General features: G+C 36.8%; 1 protein-coding gene across 1 annotated transcript in view; it reads left to right on the plus strand.

Moving 5' to 3' along the window:
- Positions 1–17,881, plus strand: part of LOC134659552 (coiled-coil domain-containing protein 186) — a 53,998-nt gene extending 36,117 nt beyond the window's left edge. The window contains exons 12-15 of the mRNA XM_063515218.1: positions 5,136–5,267; positions 7,699–7,773; positions 9,145–9,291; positions 17,766–17,881. Coding sequence (XP_063371288.1) covers positions 5,136–5,267; positions 7,699–7,773; positions 9,145–9,291; positions 17,766–17,834 — 423 coding nt within the window. The 3' untranslated portion in view covers positions 17,835–17,881. The remainder of the gene's footprint in view (positions 1–5,135; positions 5,268–7,698; positions 7,774–9,144; positions 9,292–17,765) is intronic.
- The last annotated feature ends 7,850 nt before the right edge of the window (positions 17,882–25,731 follow it).

Here is a 25,731-nt window from a genome sequence, read left to right on the forward strand (position 1 = left end):
TAACATACATATGGGGTACATTATGATAGCCCACGATTTTTGGACGTCACGGTTTGGACCACCCTGTATAGACAATAATCTCAACGCTAGCCCAATGCGGATTGGGGACTTCACACACAGCTTTGAATTTCTTCGCAAATGTATGCACTACTAGTATGCAGGTTTCCTCACGATGTTTCCTCCTTCACCGAAAAGCTAGTGGTAAATATCAAATGATATTTCGTACATAAGTTCCGAAAAACTCATTGGTACGAGCCAGGATACCAATGAGTTTTTCCTTACCGCTTATACCGTAAAGAAATAATGCAGTCTCTGCTTTGCACGATTATTGTGTGGACATAATTCTTATAATCACCGAAACATACATACCTCTACGCACAGAATGTCATTGAAATAAAACATTGTTTTTTATAGTAAATTAATATAACATTCGATTTATACACATAACAATAAGCAGGCCAGGCCGCAGCGATATTGGCCTGTAAGCTTCATCTCGGTCTCCAAATCCGCAAAACTCGCTGGTACTAAATGCTGGTCTTGCCGTTATTAATTATCTTGATTCTTGAAGATTATCAGAACAGCACGTTACGTAATCGCATACATAGACGGAACGAACGTCAACAAAGTAGGTGTAGACACTGCAAGTCTTTAGGTATTAAACGAATTACGCTTCGTATTAATAGATGAGTAATATTTAAATGAACATATAATATTCTCTAACATAAATACAAGATTACAATTAATTGACATCAAAAGTCATTGACGTACAGAAGTCATATACATTTTTATAATGACGCAAAATTGATACCAGCATAATGAAAATCAATCCCAATCAGTAAAACGAGTCTTTAAACTTTTTTCATTTTAAGCGGGTTTTGAAGGAACAAGTTACTTAAATTCGATTGTAATCGTATTGTTTTAGGATAATTTACTGCTGTTTTCGACCGTTACGACCCGTAAATAACAACAACTCACATTTAAAATTTGACTGGAGCTCGACGTGATTATATTTATTTACCCTATTTTATGAAATACAATTTATCTACTGGTATACATTTTCGTATGCGTATATGATGAAATGTCTTTATTAATGTCAAAAACGAGCTATGACGATGTACACGTCTGCTTCGATGCAAGGCCAACGGCCATCTGACTCGAAGAAGAGTTTTGAGTGATGTCGTCAATGTATGGAAATTATACGAAAGTTTACATTTGGGATTGAATTTCTGTGTTGTATTTGTGAGTAAAAATATAAGTAGATAATAATCTGGTAGTTTAGTTATCTAGCCTTCAAAATCCCACAACAACTCAATTACTGTCAAAGACAAAACTGTAATGCGTCTTGCTCAAACGGAACTCCATATTTTGATTTTTGGACACTTTTAGTGTCGATTTGTAGAGAATTACAGGAAATAAAAAAAAATATGGCGTGAAGAGCCGGTACACGGCTTCTTCGTGAACAGATTTGCGTATAATTTAATGCAGTTATTAATCATTCATTGAACAAATTGATTGCACAAAGTGAGGTCTAAATCGAAAACGTCATATACCGTCCCCTTAACAATTACAATAAAATCAACAAGAGTAGAATAAATAAGTGCAACGAATAAAATAAAATAAGTGTCATTCTATGCGTACTAGTAAGCCGAACATACTCAACCAATATAAATATATAAAACTTGTGTGCGTGTGTCTGTGTGTGCGTGTATCTGTGTGTGTGATTGTGTGTGTCTGTGTACTGTCTGTGTGTGGTATGAGTTAAGCATGCGGATATATGTTAGGTTTAGTCTACAACAATTTTATTGTATCTTCATCTCCCTGCGTATTTTCATCATAATATTGTCTTTCTTCCTATTTAAATTATGTTAACATTAATGATATTATGTAATTTTGTCACTTTTCTGTTGCAAAGTGCAAATTAATACTCACAATTTCCTTATATTCTTTTTAAAATTTGTTAAATTTTAATTTTAATTATTATTATTTTAATTATATTATTATTCTCTTTATTTATTTGAACTCTTACGCTAGGTTATTTTATAATATGGATATAAAAATAAAATACAAAAACAAAATTATATTTATTGTTAGCTTAAGTCTAAATGTCCTAATGTACCTATATTGTATGTCCTAAGATACTGGAACAAGCTGTGGTTACCTATAATTGGACAAGCATCCACCTTTAATGTTATATAAGCTACAAATAATTTTCCATGATGTATTGTCTGTTGGTGATCCCAAATAAATAAAATAAAAAAAAAAAAATATGTAAGTGCCAATTGTGTGCCAAATTTGTGAGTGGACGCCCTTGTTGTGCGTGCAGCGGGTCGGGGCGTGCGGCGTGCATGTTAAACAAATGCGCACGTATAGGAGCGGCCTTAGTGCACGCTGCTCGCGTCACGCGTGAGCCCACAGCCACGCTGCACGCGTCGCCGAGCGAGCGTCCACTCAGACCTTACACTTACTCTTTCTCATGTTTTATTTTATTTACAGTAGACATGCGCAAAACCGTTCACTGATTGTGAGTTGAAAAGAGTGATTCATATCTTTCGCTCGCGTTGATATACAGGGTGCTACCTGTAACAGAAGCAATAAATTAAACTAAAGGCTGTACTCCTCAAACTGACCAACATTTGATCAGCAACTTTTAAAAATTATGAATCCTTTAGACTTCCTCTTTATCATACAAAATAAATATTGCCTTCAATCACAGAATAAATAATAGTACTAAGTACAGAAGACTCACTCTCTAACAAAACGCGTCTGTTACGATCAGCACAGATATGGCCGCTAGGTGGCGACAGCGCCACGCGCGGCTTATGGCTTGGGGCGGAACGGATGTACTTTTAGCTACCTGTAGCAAAGCGACAAAATCGCGGAGTGAGACACGCCTGCTTCAATGTACGCTGACATCAGTGTGTTTGACGTTGCTTGTCACGCTTTAAACATAACAAAATTTGCAATACATTGCGTCTTAGAATAAACTTTAAAGTGTAATAAAAATCAAAACCGGAGTTATTTTCAAAAGTTGCTGAACAAATGTTGCTCAGTTTGAGGATACATACAGCCATAAGTGCGACCAAGATGGCGAATCACGCGATACGATCCCGCCATGTTTTTCCGAAACCCTCCGAATTCTTCCGAACCGCTCCGAAACTTATTCGCAGTCTCACTCGCTCCTCGCGCTCGGCCGACTCATCGATTCATGAGTGGGAAAGAGCGCGCAAGGAGCACTGAGCGACTGAGTTACTGAGCGAGTTAAATCATCAGTGAGTTAAATCATCAGTGAGTTGAAGAGTGAGTGAGTTGAATCAAACGATATAGCTCATTTAAGTCACTCACTCGCGAACAACACATGTGTAATTTACAGGTTTATAAAACGTAATTAGACGGGTCCACGCAGTACGAGGCGCCGCGCGAAGCAATTTCCTCTTTCCTCGGTTGTAAATACCTTTGTACTGATCATTATTTAAGCAAATAAATTTCTGATTTCTGAGGCGCCTCGTTCCTCGTACCGACTGATGAAGAACATAGAGAAACAAGTAAGGATAGAGTGCTAACTCCACCAAACAAGTAAAAAATTACATGTTTAAACATGCACAAACTTAGAGGATATAACCAAACGGAGACGCCCTGTCTGTAATTTTCTATACAAAAAAGTCTGCCGATTTTTGCGGGGGTATGTATGCGTCAAATGTATGCGTAACGTAAAAATAGCCGTGTCAGATAAACGTCAGTCCATACACTGTGTATGACCATTGGCCGCCTATTTTCGACAGAGGGGAACGCATGCTAATGGCTACTCCGTTTGGTTATATCCTCTAAGTGCACAAAGGCATATTCCCAGCGATGGGACTCAGTATCTTAGGCTAAAAAAATTACCTACGTATTATGTTATTTATTTTAATTATCATTTTATTTTCTGCCTTCAAGGAGACTCCTCCAAGTAGTACGGTAAGAATAAGTTTTAAAATAAACGTTTCGTCTTTTTCAGATTAAAACCCCGAATGTTTTGAATAAATTACTGAATAAGGTGTTGTGTCACAAACTCTTATATTGTATTTTACTATTTATAGTTTCTTTTTATTTAGTTAGTTAGACCAATTAATACCTTACTTAGTTTAGATATTTAAAAATATAACTTGTTATAAGTAGTTCATTGGGTAAGAGTTATTTGTAACTGAAAAAAAAAATACATTGAAGGGCAATCAAAACGCTTTGCTAGATTGGCATAAAAAAAAAAGTTTGTCAAAAATTACCTTTTCCTCGCACCCTGTATGTTTTTTCCAAAATCTGTAAAAGCCAATCTTCATTAATTTGAAATCGAGAGAAGGTCTTCTAAGACCGTTTTCTCGTAGCAGCACGGGATCTGGTAGCTGCCCTCACTGACCCAAAAAGAAAATCCACCCTGTATACAGGGTGGCCCATTTAGATCGGTCAGTATGGGAAAATCTGAAACTATAAGACATACGACGATCTCTTCTTAGGAACCATATCATCGATTTTAGTAACAAGAAAAACTGCATTCATACATTTAAAAAAAAGTGTACTCAGCTCGGGAATCGAACCCGGACGTTTTGAAAAAAAAAATCTATTTAGATATTGACCGTGTAGGTCTTAAGCAGTAAATGTTACTATGAAACATGATGTCTGTAATAAATAAAATGCATTGTTTTCATATCCTTTAATTTATTTTAGTATGTTTTCGAAATGGCCACCATTTTTTTCAATACATTTTACATAAAAAAAATTTAAATGTATGAATGCAGTTTTTCTTGTTTCTAAAATCGATGACATGGTTCCTAAGAAGAGATCGTCGTATGTCTTATAGTTTCAGATTTTCCCATACTGACCGATCTAAATGGGCCATCCTGTATACATGTTAGGTTGCGCTGACACAAGAAAGCTATATGCATATGTGTTTATGTCACAGTAAACCAAAGCGTTAGTGTTAAACCCTGAAAGTGGTTAATTGCCATATTACTAAAGTCTATTTTTTTATTCGGTGGACTAAAATGACATTACATAGTATGAACATCATGTGTCATTCCATACTATGAAATGTCATTTTAATCTACCGAATAAAAAAATAGACTTTAGTGGCTTGTTATATTATATTTAATGTGATGTTACAGGTGCGAGAGCCAGACCGCCAAGCGTTGGTAGAACGTATAGTATCTCTACAACGAGCGGCGGCGAGGCGCGCCGAGCGATGCGAGTTCCTTGAAGAACACGCGAGACAGCTGACGGACGAGCTGCGGGGGAAGGTACTGACATACATACTGTGGACCTTAAGACTGCGCAGTAAGGCTCAGAACAGACCGGCAAGTAGAACGTATAGTATCTCTACAGCGACGCGCCGAGCGATGCGAGTTCCTTGAAGAACACGCGAGACAGCTGACGGACGAGCTGCGGGGGAAGGTACTCACATACATACTGTGGACCTTAAGTCTGTGCAGTAAGGCTTAGAACAGACCGGCAAGTAGAACGTATAGTATCTCTACAGCGACGCGCCGAGCGATGCGAGTTCCTTGAAGAGCACGCGAGGCAGCTGACGGACGAGCTGCGGGGGAAGGTACTCACATACATACTGTGGACCTTAAGTCTGTGCAGTAAGGCTCAGAACAGACCGGCAAGTAGAACGTATAGTATCTCTACAGCGACGCGCCGAGCGATGCGAGTTCCTTGAAGAACACGCGAGACAGCTGACGGACGAGCTGCGGGGGAAGGTACTCACATACATACTGTGGACCTTAAGTCTGTGTAGTAAGGTGCAGAACAGACTATCTCTACAGCGAGGCGCGCCGAGCGGTGCGAGATCCTCGAAGAGCATGCGACGCTCTCTGGCCTCCTAGGGGCCTCGTCAAGTGACCAAGGATTGAAAAACCGGCCAAGTGCGAGTCTAACTCGCGCACGGAGGGTTCCGCACCATCAACAAAAAATAGAGCAAAACAAGCAAAAAACAGTCACCCATCCAAGTACTGACCCCGCCCGACGTTGCTTAACTTCGGTCAAAAATCACGTTTGTTGTATGGGAGCCCCACTTAAATCTTTATTTTATTCTGTTTTTAGTATTTGTTGTTATAGCGGCAACAGAAATACATCATCTGTGAAAATTTCAACTGTCTAGCTATCACGGTTCGTGAGATACAGCCTGGTGACAGACGGACGGACGGACGGACGGACAGACGGACGGACAGCGGAGTCTTAGTAATAGGGTCCCGTTTTTACCCTTTGGGTACGGAACCCTAAAAACGCCCGTCATTTATAAAACAACCATTTATAAATGTATAACTTTTTATTTTATTTTTAAGATTTTTATTTTTTATAAATGTTAGTTCATAGTGTACGGACGTCATTTGGGCATATTTAATTACCCCCTTATTTATAAACGTCTGCTAAGTTAATCAGCTGATGATCATCGTTTCTCCCTCTCAATGACAAAACGACAGGTAGGGACAAACGACGGTCATCAACTGATTAAGTCAGCAGCCGTTAATTATACAGGGTGTCTCATTTAAATCGGTCAGTATGGGAAAGTCGGAAACTATAAGACATATGAAGATCTGTTCTTAGGAACCCTGTCATCGATTTTAATAACAAGAAAAATTGCATTCATACATTAAAAAAAAACCTGTACTCAGCTCGGGAATCGAACCCGGACGTTTTGAAAAATAAAACTAAAACTATTTCTATTTAGATATCGATTGTGTAGGTCTTAAGCAGTAAAATTTACTATGAAACGTGATGTCTAAAATGAATAAAATGCATTGTTTTCATATTATTTAATTTATTTAAGTGTTCGAAATGACCACCGCCTTATTTTTATTATTTTGAGTACAGGTTTTTTTTTAATGTATGAATGCAATTTTTCTTGTTATTAAAATCGATGACATGGTTCCTAAGAACAGATCTTCGTATGTCGTATAGTTTCAGACTTTCCCATACTGACCGATTTAAATGAGACACCCTGTATAATAACGCCATTACAATATAACACTGGTATAAGGATGTCTACAAGGTTATCTTTTCAAAATGACAAGCGTTTTTCCTTGCTAAGCCTGAGCCTTGCTAATCGAAACCAGGGATGTTGCGAATGCAGATTTTTTGACATCCGCGAAAGCGGATGCGGATATTTAATGGCTCACATCCGCGGATGCGGATGTCAAGATTAGGTACTTAGAAAGCGTCAAATATTACATTTTTCGTATTTTTGTATTGAAAAAAACGAAACGTTTAGTATTTGAGCAAGAATATAGGTGCGTTATATTTAATAAACAGTAACTTCGCCGACTTTTCTGGATCTAGACGATTTCGTTATAGGTAATGACGAAATTACCTAGCACTTACGCCGCCGCTAAGACGTTCCTGTACCGATTTGTTCGACATCCGCATCCGCATAAGCTCCGCATCGATTTTATGCGGATGCGGATGCAGATGCGGATGTTGAAAATAATGCGGAAGTTCCGCGGTTGCGGATGCGGATGTTCGCAACATCCCTGAATTCGAAACTTAAATACGATCACGTGACTTCGCATCTATGATCTGTTATCCATATACTTATTTGGCGAAATTTTGGTTAAATCTGGTTTTATTTGCAAGCCTTCTTGAGCTTACTGTGGGACTTAGTCAATCTGTGTAAGAATGTCCTATAATATTTATTTATTATTTATTTATATATTTATTATTTGTCTGCAGTCACGGCTTCTACGGCACCTGCTGCCCAACCTACCTGCGCAGGCGCTCGCCTCCACCGCCAGCGACTCCAACAAGGTAAAACATGCTTTACTTACTTGTAATACGGTTCATGTTAGCTTCTATTCTCTTCGCAATAGCCTGCAACAACTTTGCGAAATAATTTTGTATAGAAAAATTGAAAATCGTTGTCTTTTTAAATTCAATGGAGGGGTTCCGGTATCATGAGGCTGCGAGTTCGAATCTTGTCCGAGGCAGTAATTTTTACATATTTTCTCTATTAAGAAAATATATAAATTTTCTTATTTCCTTTAAATCTTACTTGGATGTCCACCATGAATCTAGTATATAACTGGATCTGGCATGAGGGGCGGGGGAAATTACCGAACTAATGTATCTTTCAGTAGGAGTAGCAGCGAAAGCGCTATTATTGTTTGTCCTTGTCAGTCTCACATTTTTTTTATTCCCCACCGTAAATTAGTATGGATTATGGTGGGCAACAAATAAATTCGACCAATCATAGTGCCGCATTGTGTATGTTTTGTCCCTCACGGAGGCACGCGTATACCACTCCTATGGGATGCTACCTTCGATGATGTCCACAGTATTTATTCTTGACATATTTAAAAGTACCTACTTTGTAAAATAATTTTGTGAATATTCACGCTGCATTCATATTGATAGCCGCCTCGGAGGTTAACTAAGGTGAGTCAGGACAGTAATAGCATAGAGAAAAAAATACATAGAGTGCTCACTCCATACATCAGTTTTAGTACCAAAAAGACTATTAGCATCTAGCATCGAGTAGCGGAACTGTCAGTACTGCTACTAGCAATGCTACTGCTACTGTCTATTGTCAAGTAGCAGTACTGATAGTTCCGCTACTCGATGCTAGATGTAGACACTGAAATTAATAGTCTGAACTGATGTATGGAGTGAGCACTCTTATCTTACTATATTTCTCTATGCTACTACATTGTTCCAGCGACGTGTGAATTCATTAAATGTGTAACGCCTTTACCTAAAACCATAGAGAAATATAGTAAGACAAGAGTGCTCACTTCATACATCAGTTCAGACTATTAATATCAGTGTCCACATCTAGCATCCGGTCGGTGCTACATCTATTGTCAAGTAGCAGTACTGATAGTTCCGCTACTCGATGCTAGATGCTAATAGTCTTTTTGGTACTAAAACTGATGTATGGAGTGAGCAATCTATGTATTTTTTTCTCTATGCCTAAAACTATAATTGACATATAACACTCATATTTTTTTTTTTTTTTATTATTGAGAAACAAACAGTCTTATAATAAACATAAGAGCAACTTAGCTAATAGCTACAAATTGATTTATTTATAGACCTATAGTTCCCTATTTTAGATTTAAGCTAGTTTTTAATTTCTTTTAGTAATACACTGTATATATCTTGTTTGTCATATGTTGTCAGAAAGAGATAGCGAAGTTGGGCGGCGGCGCCATGGCGGCGCTCTGGGGCGGCGAGCACGGAGGCCTGTCGCTGGAACTGTCCCTGGAAATGAACAGGCGGCTGCAGAGCGTTCTAGAAGACACATTACTTAAGAACATCACACTCAAGGTAACTAAACAAATAAGTTTTTGGCAAAAATTTCATTTTTAGGGTTCCGTAGCCAAAGGGTAAAAACGGGACGTCCGTCCGTCCGTCTGTCACCAGGCTGTATCTCACGAACCGTGATAGCTAGACAGTTGAAATTTTCACAGATGTATTTCTGTTGCCGCTATAACAACAAATACTAAAAGCATGATAAAATAAAGATTTAAGTGGGGCTCCCATACAACAAACGTGATTTTTGACCGAAGTTAAGCAACGTCGGGCGGGGTCAGTACTTGGATGGGTGACCGTTTTTTTGCTTGTTTTGCTCTATTTTTTGTTGATGGTGCGGAACCCTCCGTGCGCGAGTCCGACTCGCACTTGGCCGGTTTTTGGTACACGCTTTTATCGCTGACTGCACTTTTCTTACGACAGACAACTAATACTCATCGAGACAGTTCTAAAAACCCCTATAGTTCGTTTTTTTTTAGCATTAGAAAGAAGGTAAGCGATCTTGACATGTCTTTTAATTGAAAAACGCTTTTTGAAAACCAGTAACTATTGTTTATGAAAGCTCATTGAAAGCTGAAGAATTTAAATGATCGCATTAGATTCATAATTGTTACATATTTGCCATTATTTATTTTTAACCCTTTGACCGCCGTTGGCATGTATACAAGACAACGATAGAACGATACACTGGCGCCGCTGTCTTGTATACAAGACAAAAATTCAACCGCTCGGTAAATGTGGAAAAAATATCAATTATATTTTTTTTACACTCATGTTAATGTTTTAGGTCCTTGTTTTAAAAAAAATTTGCATTTATTGCAGCTATAGAAATTCATTTTTTTATAATAAGGCTCTCAAAAAAATTGCTCCAGATTTCAACGTTTTTCTTGTTCCTCGTCGCCGTTGTCTTGTATACAAGACAGCTAGGGATGGGAATGTTAACTCGATATGAGAATATTCAAAATAAATATCAAATCGCAAATCTGGTTTTATTTAAGCATTTGAACACTTGTTAAATGCCAATTGGTGGTAACTAGTAACTAGAATACGTAAAACGAGACGAGAGAGACAGGCATTAACTATAGCTGAAGTTCAGGGAGCTTCTTCAGCTGTTGATAGTAGAGTCAGACAAGTAAATCTGTTGTGGTTTATTTGCAGAACAAAAGATTCATTTTAAGATGATAGTGTAGTGGGGAGTGATGCCCTGCAGTGACCGCTTCGCACAAGAATGGTACAGGCAGACGCTAGGACTATATAGTCAGAGTCGCCTAACTATGAGAATGTTATATATTTGAAATTGACGAAAAATTGTCATGGTAGGGAGGATGTAATACGGGAACTGAGAAGCTCATCTAAGAAACATGTCGAATGTGAAACATGCATTCCCGAACATTTCCGATCCCCACCCTTTTCCAATATTATTGTTCTTCACTCATTGACAATTCAATTAACCCACGTGCAATTTTCCCCAATGCAGTTCCGGTACTTACATTTATATTATCGACACACGATGCGCGGCTCTAACGTTACGCTTATAAAGTTTACGTACCGACAAGCGCTTACGCCGTTGACCTAGAGACTATTATTACTTAATCCGCACGGAAACAGTCCTTGTCGGTCTGCACTGCGGATAGTCCATGCGCGCCGTTGTCTTGTATAAACGACTTCTTGAACAGCCTAGTGCGGTGAGATTACGTCATGAATCGATATTGTTTAGTGGTTGTTTTTAATGATAAAGACCTTTATTTTTAACATTATCGTGTGTAAAAAAATATGTTAATTTTTGGCATTTTCGAAATAAATTAAAGTTGGATAAGAACAAAGCCAAATTGGGAAGATTTTTACCATAAATTGTAAATATCGATATCACTATTTGCAATCCCTAAACTTTTTATTAGTTGTTTACTTAAAATTTGCTCTGGCGTGTGAGTGAGCGTCTTTGCGGACTAGGTCCGGCGGCCAAAAGGTTAAAACGTGTTTTTCAATAAAAAGACACGTCAAGATTGTTTACCTTATTTCTAATGCTAAAAACAACTATAGTAGTGATAGAGATCTACATATGTTCGTGTTTGTCATGCTACTTCAGTCAACGTAAGTACTTTTATCTACACACATGTCATTAGTGCTCTATAATGCGTTCTCTATAAACCGTAGGAAATGACAAGCTTTATTACAACCAATTTTACTATGAGAACTTTCTTATCTGTGGTAGTAGGAAAATTTGTACTTTAATGTACGAGTACATAGATAACTTTATAGATTTTTATAAGGTTATGAGTTTAAATTTGGAACAGCAGTCAAAACTCAAGTGGGTCTCTATTCTAGTATCCATAGATATTAAAACAGTTATCGATATGAAACGTCAGTTTAGTATGTTTTTTTAATATAAACCGCACGATATTTGATCTCGAGTGACATGAGAATAGGGACTTCATTCTTTTGTCTAGGAATTAAAAAAACTACGGATGTGTGACATGCGTGAAAAAAGTTTTCATTCACCGCCATTTGACGTACAGTTTATCTTTTAGTTAGTTTTAAGTATGTGTTTAGATAAAGTAGTGTATGTAACTGTACATAATTAGGCATTAAAATACTCGTGTGATCCTTTTAAGAAACTCACTAACGTTCGTTTCTTAAACCCACACTCGTATTTTAATGCCTCTCATTATTATTACGCTGCACAAACTTCTTCAATGATAATTTTAACTTGTAGTACGTGCTTTATTATGTAGCCTGTTCCATGAATGTTACAGAGAGGCAAAGCCAAAATTAAAAATATGTATCTGATTTATGAACATAACTCCTACGTTGAACGATTCCCGCGCTGTCAACTGTCAATGTCATTGTGTTTATTCATGTTAGCCTAGACCATTAGGGCTTAATAAAATATAACTTTTTTAAAGTCCGACCAATTACAAAATTGGAAGAAAATACAAGAAGACTGAAGAAGAAAATGCTACTTTCGCGACCAAGGTCAAAGGCGGCGTCGTTTCGTGGATAGCATGACTATCCACCCGGACATGTTGCATATCAAAATAAGAATCTAGCAGGGCATGGACGTAGGTACCTACTTTTTATTTTAGGTCTGCATCATCATCTCCATCTCCGCCAGCGGCGTAGAGAAAAAAGCGATTTTCGCGTGGCGTATAAAAAGCAATCTGTGCCCTCCTCGCTCGCCAGCGACCGAATGTTTAATACGTATCTAAAATTCCGAAAGGGAAATAAACGCAAAGTAGGAAATACAGTGGACCCAGTATCAAGTGCTTATTTGTTCATGATTTTCGACGTTTGTGCTACTTGTGCATTCTGGATTTTTTGGAACACTATTCTAGCTAGGTGTATATCTGTCCGCTAACTGCACATGGTGACTGAGCTGTGCACTGCATTCTGGAGCACTATTCTAGGTGCGTCTGTCTGCTAACTGCACACGGTGGTTGTGCTGTGCACTGTGCATTCTGGAGCACTATTCTAGGTGCATCTGTCTGCTAACCGCACACGGTGGTTGCGCTGTGCACTGTGCATTCTGGAGCACTATTCTAGGTGCCTCTGTCTGCTAACTGCACACGGTGGTTGTGCTGTGCACTGTGCATTCTGGGCCACTATTATAGGTGTGTCTGTCTGCTAACATGGTGACTGAGCTATGCACTGCAATCTGGAGCACTATTCTAGGTGCATCTGTTTGTAAAATGGCTATACTAAGCTTTTTGGAGTACTAACCTAGGTATCTCTGATGATATTTGAACTTGGCAATCTTTCACATACTAATACTAGGTGTGTTCAATGCCAGTATATTTGGGACATTGTGGTGTTGTCACTTATTCCTTACTAACAGCACTGAGATATGGCTCATATCCTACCTGCCAATGGCAGTGGACTTAAGGCCACAAGTCTTGCTAGAACTGGGTTTTGTGGCCCCATGAGTTAATCAATGTGGTATGCCAAATTAGGCCGTCTCTTGATATGTACTCATCTTCAAGTAGGTGAATTAAAATATTTATTCTTATTTCAGCAAGCAAGGAATTAAGCGAGTAAATCTTGACATCGTGAGACGGAGGCACCAGAAATCTGGATATGGAAAAATCCTAATAAGACAATCTCGTTGTTTGTTTTTTCAGATGTATAATTAAGAACATTACAAAACCAGTATGACCCAAACAAGATTATGCAAAAATAATCTGCGCTGTAAAATTTTATTGGCAGCGACTTGAACTGCGGCTGGTGAGATGCTTGTCAGTAATGAATAAGGCTAAGTATTTGTTTGCTAACTGTGATGATTTAGCTCTCAATCAATTTTGTGCTGCAACCGGCTGTCGCTTTTAAGTGACTGACTTTCATTTGTGTGACTGTCATCACTGAGAATCTTCGCTAAGGCAGCGGTCCTTTAAATACTATTAAAGCACAATAAATGGCATTAGAGATTTCTTTAAAACATGCTGTCGACAAGTGATATTATAAGAAAATCTAACAGAAAAACTAATAGCTTACGGCCCGGTACTTCAACTTCAAGGGCTCGATTATCAATCATATTTTCCAATGTATGTTTTGCTGTTACTATTTGTTTCATATAATAAAGTGTTCATTTAACATTACAACATACAAAAAACCCTGGTCAAAAGCAGCGATAAGGAAGCGGAGCAACACTTTCCTCTCTGCAGTCACAATGTGGTCGCACTCAAGTGACATTACAACAGCCTGTGTTCATTTAGAACAAATTCTCAAAAGCTGTGGTTTATTTAAATACACTTCTTTAATTGCAGTGACATCATATTTACAAGGATTCTGTCATACAAAATTAAATTTTTGTCTGTGCTAATACCTAGAGGTATTCCGAAATATGATCAATTCTGTAAAATTGATAGTCAAATACTAGAAAACTATGTGACTGTGATATATACTGTGTGTATATGCCTATGATGTCCTTATAAAATAATGTACACTTTATACAGTTTAATATTGACTTCAATATTTTCTCTACCAAATCCTAAGAGAAATAAATACAGATACCTATAGAAGAAGTAAATTTATTGCAACTAAGCAGTTTAAGTCAACAGGGAATTGGAACTGTTATGAAACTAATGAAGTAATGACATAAGTCCTTTTATTAGACTATTAGACTAGGTGTCGATATGTGTCAGACCTTTCATGAAGTGTCTAAGATCTAGAGGTCACATAATGAGCAATTGTTTAGATTATATATCTATTGTTGAAGCTTATTATTATAAATGTTATTTATACCATGTAGGTGCATACATATACAAGATACACTTAATTAGTCTTGATACCATTACCTATATGGAGCTATAATCAAATGAAATTAGCTCCTTAGTACTTACCTCAGAAAGCTGGGTAATACTATAATTATTTCTTTAGCCGATAAGGATAAATACAAACTTAAACAACAGATAAAGTCCTTTATATATTGGTCACATTGTAATTAGTTTTAATGAACTTTGCTCATATAAATGGGTTGTTGTACCTATAACTTATGTGTGTATTTAAAGAGCTGAATAGATAAAAGTACCTATACTGAATTTCGTATATTTTAAAGAAATACAATGCCAATATATCACCTAGTGTGACATAATTTGGTGGCTAATTAAAATAAAGGGTTATAAATATATATTTTTTCCAGATATTTAATTACTTACGGTAATACTTACACCCGTGTGGAAATTATTAAATAAGCCTAATAGAATGAATTAGGTACATTAATTTTGTTCAGGTTATGGTGGTCTTGTTTATGTTTAAAGACCCTCTTTTCCGGTTTACCACACTGAGATACATCTGAGAGAAGACAACACAGCTATCGCAATTATTTATAAACCGGTGAAATGAAATACAGTATTTTTTATGTCTAGGAACATTAGCAGTGGTGTGAAAAGAGAAATTACAATATTCTACTTAAATGCTATATGTGCTTTAAGTGTCATAAGCTGATTGAGAGAAAATAATGTAAGATTTCAGATTTAACGCAAATTAAATTTGAAATTCTTACAACATTTTGGAAATCCATATACCTCACGAGTTATTGGTTATTATATAAATATCCTGGTGAAGTAACCCAGATGTTTTTTCTACATAAGTAGATGCTTTTGCAAAAAATATTTTATCTATGTTTTCCTTCCAACTGAAACGAAATCTAAGGTATTAAAATTTAGGAAAAGTAGAAGGCATCAAGGCACGGTCATTGTAACTACTCAGTTTACAAAATATTTACACGCATATGTACATATAATTGTATAAGATTTGCGCCCCAACTCTCATTTATAAAAACATATTTTATTAACTGGTTTCAAGTTTCAACAGCGGTTACCCCATTATCCATTATCCTGGTTACCCCAGTGTTATCCAGGAAGTGCCATCAGCCATCACTGAAGGAGAAGAGGAAGAGGAGAAAGGAGTACAGTACGGTGTAATCCCTTGCGCCCAACACCGTCAAGCACACACACACACACAGTACACACTTGAAATACTGGTGTATGTTATGTAAAAATAATTACATTAATTATTTTATGGCATCTGTTTCAGAAGTGCTTGCCGTTTTTAATAGCATTATGTAATGAGGGTATAGATGTGTAAATAATTGTAAATCTGCTCTTGTGCTTTTATTGGGGAATAGGCTCTCCTCAAATGATAGAATTGAACACTTTATGAAGAACGTTTTTTCGATTACACCAAACTCAACCTTAAAGTGTGACCTAGTACCCTTAATCGGTCTTAAATTATTTATTAACAATGTCACCAACTAATGAAAATCATTCATTACAGGATTAAGAAAAAGTAAAAAATTACTTTATCACTTTTATTAGCTGTTGTGATTGTACCTATACAACGTGCAAACCCTGTCCTTGAAAAAATATCAAACTTTACTGTTATTCTGATTGATAAATTTCAGCAACCCTTGCTATCCATAGCATTAATTTTTTCAGGGAAAACACTAATTTCAAATTGAATGAGGTGTAAAACATTGATTACCTGTATATATAAATAACGAACAATAATATTCGTGATGGTAATTAACTTGTTAGTGATTATTTATTGCCCTCAGAATCATGAAAAAATCACTTCCCAAACGATTTGTAGAGGGATTACATAAGTCAACTCTTAAAGATTTGTATTGATATATTTTTATTTTCATCACCTATTTAACCTGTTATGTGTTGTGTCAACCGTAAATCGTTTAGGAGTTGGTGGAAGAAAAACATCAAGGTGGAGTGATTCTTGTAATGATTTTTCTCAATTTCATAATCATGGTTCCATCCAATAATTTTGGTAAATCCTTACTATGATAAATGAGAAAATAAGTGTTACTTAAAGGTGTAACCAACAATAACACACTGCCAAGAGTTGCTTATAGTTGTTGTATTCGCCAACAGATGCATCTCATGCTATCCTTTGATTTCTTTCCTATAATAATTAAGTTGTATGTGGTATTTGGTGGTATAAATGAAAATACTTACCTATTAATAAATAAGGATCAAATTATTTTTGTTTCAACTATCTATACTATACGATAGACAGTTTGATGAAATGATATCACTAGATCTCTAAATAATGTTGTAAACTAAATATACATACCTATATTTTGAAAATAGTTAATGATAACTAAAAAGGTACCTAATTTAAAATGAAATAATAAATCATTGTTAATCAATGATTTCATTGTTGTAATACAAAGCCAAAACAAACTTTGAATACTTATCTCTAAACATCTACAAGTTAAAATTATCATTGAAGAAGTTTGTGCAGCGTAATAATAATTGGAAATTAAACGAACTTACCTGTAAGTGAAGTTCATTTCAATTATATTAGCTGCACAAACTTCGAAATGATAACCCATCCCACCCAGTACCCACGTTGTCCTGAGACAACCAGGGATTCGTGTACCTATAATCCCTGTCAAAGTTATGGCAATATTGGCTTTGCTGAATTGGGGGCCAAGTTGTTCCATCTATTGGCATATTCACTGCCAGCGTGAGCTAAAAGCATAGCGGATACCATATGTTTTTTCCGCTTTGTAGCGATAAGTACCTAAGAATAGAGAATCCTAGCGGGCTACTGGCAGTGAAAGTGTTATGTCTTGGCTTGTTACTCTAAACTAAATGACATTGACAGTTGACAGCGCGGGAATCGTTCAACGTAGGAGTTATGTTCATAAATCAGATACATATTTTTAATTTTGGCTTTGCCTCTCTGTAACATTCATGGAACAGGCTACATGATAAAGCACGTACTACAAGTTAAAATTATCATTTCGAAGTTTGTGCAGCTAATATAATTGAAATGAACTTCACTTACAGGTAAGTTCGTTTAATTTCCAATTATGTAGCAGTCACATAAACTACTATTTGTACCGAGACCGACTGACATAGCAAGACACGATCGTCCGTTTCCGTGAAAATATGAAGGATAATAATTATGCACTACATCTGTATCTAATTTGTCAAGTCGACTGACACAGTAAGTTTAATAGTTGCATTATTTTCCAGGAAAACATGGACACACTGGGAGAAGAGATCGCGCGGCTAAAAGCTCAGAAGAACACTAACACTAAATAACTTCCGAAATTATCCTAAAACGAAGCTCTTTAAAGTTGTGTGGAAACCAAAGAGAAAATGAGTGTATAGAGAGTTACTGTCACGGTAATGTAGCCACAGTACATTTACTGCCATCTTTCGACAGAAGACTAAATAAATAAATACCCCCGACATCTTACACAGATCAACCTAGCCCCAAACTAAGCAAAGCTTGTACTATGGGTGCTAGGCGACGATATACATACTTATATAGATAAATACATACTTATATACATAGAAAACACCCATGACTCCGGAACAAATATTAGTGTTCACCACACAAATAAATGCCCTTACCGGGATTCGAACCCAGGACCATCGGCTTAGCAGACAAGGTCACTACCCACTAGGCCAGACCAGTCGTCGACTAATACTTTTAGATCGCCATTTCGACTTTGATCCTTATTATTTCACTGATATGTGTTAAATATTAAAGAGTCAGTGAAAGAATAAGGATCAAAGTCAAATGGCGTTCTAACAGTTTTAATCTTCTGTCGAAAGATGGCAGTTTTACTGTGCCTACATAATTTACCTTGACAATCCTCTATTTCAAATTCTCTTTGGGGGAAAGTTAACCAAAAAGGAGTCGTGTAACAAAACATGAGAATCAAAATCATGTTCAGAGTTTCTATAAAAAATAATAAATATTAAAAACCGCTTGGCAAAAATTACAGTAAATTATGGATAAATCAAATTATAGTTATATAATATACTAATATAAAAAAAGTAATATAATATCAAAAATTGTAGTTAGGATTATGTCAACTATAAGAATAAATTGTGGCCCAGTGTTTGACAGCCGAACTAGATGGCGTTATACGGCGCTTTGACAGTTAGAATTTAAAGACACGACTGTGACATCTGCTTTAGCTGTCAAATTAGCTGTAAAATAAAAAATGTTTTGAGATGACGTCTGTCACCGTACCCAAGCTATTTGAAAAATACCATAGATTATATCTCTTCTACTATTCATACATAATTGTTTGGTTAAAAACTTCGGTACTTGCAATCGCTTTAAATGTACTTGTATAATTTATTTTCAATGGGAAAAATGACTGCATTTTATTTATTTACATTTCTTCAGCTTGTATAGTATACATGATGGCCCATTTAGGTCGGTCAGTATGGAAAAACCTGAAATTATAAGACATACGAAGATTCTCTTCTTAGGAACCATGTCATCGATTTTAGTAACAAGAAAAACTGCATTCATACATTTAAAAAAAATGTATGTAAAATGTAATGAAAAATATGGTCGTAATTTCGAAAACATACTAAAATAAATTAAAGTATATGAGATGAAAACAATGCATTCATAGTAACATTTACTGCTTAAGACCTATATAATCGATAGGTATCTGTTAAATCCGGAAGGGATTCAACCAACTTTATCTATGGGAGAGCTGTAAACCTATTATGCCTAACTCCTACTGCCCTAGTCAACCCTAAACAACCCTAATTCCCTAGCCCTACCATAGATTCAGTTTACATATAAATAAATATAATAAACAGGGATGTCTGCACCTTTGCGACCTACGGGTACAGACGGAAGGTTGGAAGGATATGGGTAAACGGGTTTTGGATAGTCACTGCTAGTTACACAGACTCATGCAACTAATTAAGGCGTGAAGGTGTCTTATGCCACAGTGACGGAGAGTAACCTGGTTGATGAAGTAAACACGGAGTCCAAATGAGAAAAGAGCGTTTATTTACAATGATTATTCTATTTATACAAAAATTCTGCATATGAGTGATTCTATACAATTAAAAGTTACGTTCGTGTGCGTTTCCGTAGTCGGCGGTTTTGTTGTCCCAATTTGCTCTGCTGCTGATGTAGTCGTATGTTCAACGCACGTGAACAGTATCTAAATAGAAATAGTGTTAGTTTTATTTTTCAAAATGTCCGGGTGCGATTCCCGAGCTGAGTAGGTACACATTTTTTTTAAATTGTATGAATCTAGTTTTTCTTCTTAGTAAAATCGATGACATGGTTCCTAAGAAGAGATCGCCGTATGTCTTTTGGTTACAGATTTTCCCATACTGATCGATCTAAATGGGCCATCCTGTATATGGAGTAATTTATATTTCCGCCTTAACATTTTACCGTAAAAGATGACGTTGGAACAAAATTACGTAACTCATAAGTAAAAATGATGTATTTATCGGTATTTATATTTTTCAATGTTTGCGTATTCCGAATGAAAATGATTTCGTTTTACATATAGTGAAAGTGTGTGTGTTGTATAATAAAATTGTTTATTTGTAATAAACTATGTAAACTAGTATTATATTATAAAAATATCCGAGATACTAAAGTGACAGTGTACTTGGCCTATACCACAGAATAAATAATAGTACCAAGTACAGAAGACTCACTCTCTAACAAAACGCGTCTGTTACGATCAGCACAGATATGGCCGCTAGGTGGCGACAGCGCCACGCGCGGCTTATGGCTTTCCCCAAAATTGGGGCCGAACGGATGTACCTGTAGCAAAGCGACGAAATCGCGGAGTGAGACACGCGTGCCTATACTATCAAAATAGTCGGCCAAATATATCGTAACATACCTTTGACACCATAGAAATAAGGATGTGTTCCGATATATTTGGCCACTTTGGCCGTTATTAAATATTTGATGCTGACTGTACTTTATAGTTAACTAGCGACCTGCCCCGGCTTCGCACGCGTTTACACAAAACCTTTCCAATATTCCTCAAGAATCACTCTATTAATAGGTGAAAACCGCATGAAAATCCGTACAGTAGTTTTTGAGTTTATCGCGAACATACAGACAGACAGACGCGGCAGGGGACTTTGTTTTAAAATAAGTATTGAAAAAAACAGACTATAACAGATTGGCCAACCGAACTGTTATTTTTTAGTACTTAGCTGTAATGTAAAAACAGAATTTACATAAGGTCGTTTTTTTTTTGTTGTTTCCTACACTTTTTTTTTCAAATTTGGGATTTTTTATGTTATTTCTACTCAGAATCACGAGCTCTTTCTATCCTAATAGGAGAAAAAAAGTGTCCTAAGGTTTTTATTTCCATTCCGTCACCATTTTTCATAGACTTTGTATGGCGGTCGCGTATTGGAAAGATCGGAAAATGTATGGAAATTTTGGGACACTTTTTTTCTCCTATTAGGATAGAAAGAGCTCGTGATTCTGAGTAGAAATAACATAAAAAATCCCAAATTTGAAAAAAAAAGTGTAGGGGACAACAAAAAAAAAACGCCCATAAAACCATGTAAAACTAAACTTAAACCATTCCTAATTAAATTATGATGAAACGACATTAGTGTTAAAATGTTGTTCACATTATTATTATTTGTCAATATTTTCAGTGGAACATTAAATGTAAAAGGTTATAATTACTTATTGAAACGAATTATTAACTGAAATGGGACTTAATCGCGTAAGGAAGCTTGGCAAAATGACCTCCGACGTTTCGAAGACGACTTTGTCTTCTTGGTCTCGGAGAAACACTAGCTAAGTCAACTATCAGCAATCAAGGTCATAATTTCTGTTTTTTAACCAATCATAGATTTCGGGGTTACTCTTCAGAGTAATGTCAGACATAGCAAAATCAATTTAAAAGTGAAAAAATTACTGTCTCAGTGGTGTAACGCTCTTACGGTAGATGTCGCTAGTGTCCCCTTGACCCATATGGTGGAAAGATTTGCTGGCTATGGATGAGGTCTTGGTGGCTCAGATGGCAGAGCGCTGGAGTATCGATCCAGAGGCCGTGAGTTTAAACCTCACCCAATACAATAATTATTCCAGTTTTAAATTTATTCCAAGCTTAATAGCATCGTTCGCAGACGTTTCTGCTTGTTAAAAATTAAAATATGACAAAATCAGTCCGTCAAAAACTAGTCGTAAAAGGCAGTATAATGAAATGACATGTATATATCTTTGTGTAACCCAGTGGTGAAGTATTGTTGTATAGTGTGGAATTTTAACGAGATGTTTATATTACTTATGTGAATTATATTTTGAGCATTCCGTCTGCATTTTATTTCCTCTCTGTTCACTGGACTGAATTCGAAGGTTTACAATGACGCGTTATATACAGGGTGGCTAAAAAATAACTGCATTCGTGTTGCCAGGGAGGTTTTGGGATCATACTGAGCAACTTTTACATTGGAACAAACCCTGAAATCGCGAAAAAAAAATTACTCTACCATAGAAAACGGGCCAGCCAAAATGTATGAAACAGCCATTTCTTTTCGGGGTTAGTCCCATAATAAAAGTTGCTCAGTATAATCCCAAAACCTCCCTGGCAACGGGAATGTAGTTATTTTTAGCCACCCTGTATAAAGGCCACGGTGCCTAGACAAGTGACTATCGCTTGCGCTACGATAACGAAACGCTTCGTCTTTATCACTCTTCCATATTAGTGCGACAGTGACAGACTGACAGTTACGTTTCATCCGCTACGGAGCGTAAGCGATTGGCATGTTGGCTACGCGTCAGAACACACCGGCTGTGTGAGCGTAGATGTGCAAGTGAAGATTAATAGAGAAACGTTATTTTTAGACAAAATTTATATTTTAAAACCCGTATAAAACTATATAGAGTAGGTAATTTGATTGTGACATCACATGCTAGTATTTCATATAAATTTCAATATCTGGGAGCCCGAGCTTTGCTCGGAAAACATAAAATCTCAAATATTAGCGTTTTCCCAGAGATAACACCTAGCTAGATCGATTTTTCGCCCCCGAAAACCCCCATATACCAAAATTCATCGAAATCCTTAGAGCCGTTTCCGAGATCCCCGAAATATATTTATAAATAAATATGCAAGACTTGCTCGTTTAAAGGTATTAGATTTTCATAGTAGCAAAATCGTTTTGACAGTTCGAAAAAAGTAACTGATTTGACTAGTAGTCAAATACCCTATTATGTGCTTTTGTTAGACAGTGGGTAATATAAACAAAGTATTATGAAAATCAACTTTTATTATTACAAAGAACAAATACTTACTTACAGACATATAATTGACTTATCTATTTCACAGCTCAGATTTATACTGTCACTGGGTAATTTGTTAAGGCCAATATGGATTAATGTGGCATACGGGTAATGTAACTCACAATAGGGGGTCATCCATTATAGTTCGTTTTTTTTAGCATTAGAAAGAACTTGAAAGAAGATAAGCGATTTTGACATGTCTTTTAATTGAAAAACTATTACTTATGAAAGCAGAAGACTATAAAAGATTGTATTAGATTCATAATTGTTACATATGTACCGTAACTTATTTTTAAAGTGTTTTTCAATTAAAAGACACATCAAGATTGTTTACCAAATTTCTAATGCTAAAAAAAACGAAGTATAATTACGTCACGCAAATTTCTAGGTTTTTCGAACGTGTGATGTAGTTTATGTAATTGATGGATGACCCTAAACACTAATTAATGTGTAAAGTGTAAACAGGGCCAAATGTGAAGACCAGCCACAGTATTTACCTTATTTAAATTCAAGATAAAAAAATATGAATAAGTACTTATAAAAATATGACCGGCGGCGGCGTCATACCGCTTTCACGTAGCATATGAGACATGAGACAGTCTAACACATTACTTGGAATGAATACAACTATAATCAATTAATCACATAATCTAAGTCTAACGAAAAGAGTATACTTATCGAGTTATAAATATCATATGTGACGTTATCTATGAAAAGGGACCTTATTGTCGATGGCGCTTACGCCATTATTAACGATGCTCCGATATAAATACAATGCCGCGCGACGCTGTGCGGCGTAAGCGCCATCGACGATAAGGTCCCTTTTCGTTGATAATGCCCCATATAACGCCGTGTTTTATGTTGTAGATGGCGCTATTATATTATTTTTGCACTTTAGGTAAATGGGTCAAACGTATTTTGGAAAAAGGTCCCTTCTGTGGACAGAACAACAAACGTTAAGAAATAACAAGCCGGGTACAATTAAATCACGTTTTTTTCTTATCCGAGTCCCAAATACTGAAAAAATGTATCCCGTGTGTAGGGTGCAGCGTAAAGATTTGCTTTCGATCATCTTAACTTTGCGATGTCTACAGGAAAGACGTGGACGAGTTAAGAATACTATAAAACGTGCATGACCCAAATATGTGCGTGCGAAAACTTTCGTTTCTGTTTTTAAATCTCCGAAATATAGGCATAAAACTAGAAACGAATTTTAGGAAAGAGGTTACCTTTTTTAACCTTTTAACCGCCATGGAATTTTTCATCGAGCGTGCTCGTGTCGCCGCCGGTACGAAGTCACACGGACTTTCGTCTTATTCATCAGACCGCGGCGAAATGAGACCGATTTTGTATGTCGTAGGGTAATTCGCCAGTAACTGGCCACCTGTTAGTATTAGCATAGAGAAAAAATTCATAGAGTGCTCACTCCATACATCAGTTTTAGTACCAAAAAGACTATTAGCATCTAGCATCGAGTAGCGGAACTATCAGTACTGCTACTTGACAATAGATGTCGCCACCGACCGGAAAGTCTTATGCTGTTGAGATAAGACTTTCCGGTCGGTGCTACATCTATTGTCAAGTAGCAGTACTGATAGTTCCGCTACTCGATGCTAGATGTAGACACTGAAATTAATAGTCTGAACTGATGTATGGAGTGAGCACTCTATGTATTTTTTTCTCTGTGGTATTAGTAACTGGCCACCCTAAACTAAAAAAGAATTCTATTCACCTATAAACAGAATTCATTTTAGTATAAAGTGGCTAGTTATTGAAGGCTGGCCAGTTATTGAAACCTTATACTAAAACTAGCTTTTGCCCGCGGCTTCGCACGCTCAGGCGAGTTTTTTTTAATTTTGGACCCCCATTTGACCCCTTTAGTGGATGAATTTTGAAAAATCCTTTCTTAGTGGCCCCCTAGACCTTATAAGGAACCTACTTGCCAAATTTGGACTTTCTAGTCCCAGCGGTTTGGGCTGTGCGTTGATTTAAGTCAGTCAGTCAGGTCTTTCACGTTTATATATATAGATGATAGAATTCATTTTTAGTTTAGGGTAGCCAGTTATTGGCCGGTGGCCAGTTACTGGCTAAAGGGGCCCACTGATTAACAGTCCGCCGGACGATATCGGCCTGTCAGTTAGAACAAAAGGTTGACAGCTCCGAACAACTGACAGGCCAATATCGTCCGGCGGACTGGTAATCAGTGGGCCCCTTAATTACCCTATATCAGTCTACGGCGGTTAAAAGGTTAAATCCCTCGATTTATTTGCTCATATTTGGCTTAGATACTTACTGTAATAACTATCAATAAAGTCAAAAGAAATCAACAGACGAACCAAATACAAAAATGCACGATTCAATTCAGTGCTAACCATATCAAAACTTTACATTTTCAAGATAATTTGTGTCGTTCTCAACCAAAAGCACAGAATAAATAATAGTACTAGGTACAGAAGACTCGCTCTCTAACAAAACGCGTCTGTTACGATCAGCACAGATATGGCCGCTAGGTGGCGACAGCGCCACGCGCGGCTTATGGCTTTCCCCAAAATTGGTGTGGAACGGATGTACTTTTAGCTACCTGTAACAAAGCGACGAAATCGCGGAGTGAGACACGCCTGACAAAAGACGCTTCCAACATAAAGATGAAAATGCGTACCGTAAGTACCGTTATAGTTGGCAACCAAAACCACCTTTTGGCTAAAAACGTAGTAGTAAAACACTTTATTGTACAAAACGACACATAAAACATGGAAAAAACACACATCATTTGTACAAAGGCGAACTTATCCCTTTCAGGGATCTCTTCCAGTTAACCTTTCACAAACGTCACATTTGTTATTTGGTATCGTTCAATTATTATTATTATTATACACCGTGGGAACGAGTTGTCCGACAGAT

The sequence above is a fragment of the Cydia amplana genome, chromosome 25, assembly GCF_948474715.1.
Source record: "Cydia amplana chromosome 25, ilCydAmpl1.1, whole genome shotgun sequence".
Taxonomy (NCBI): Eukaryota; Metazoa; Arthropoda; class Insecta; order Lepidoptera; family Tortricidae; genus Cydia; species Cydia amplana.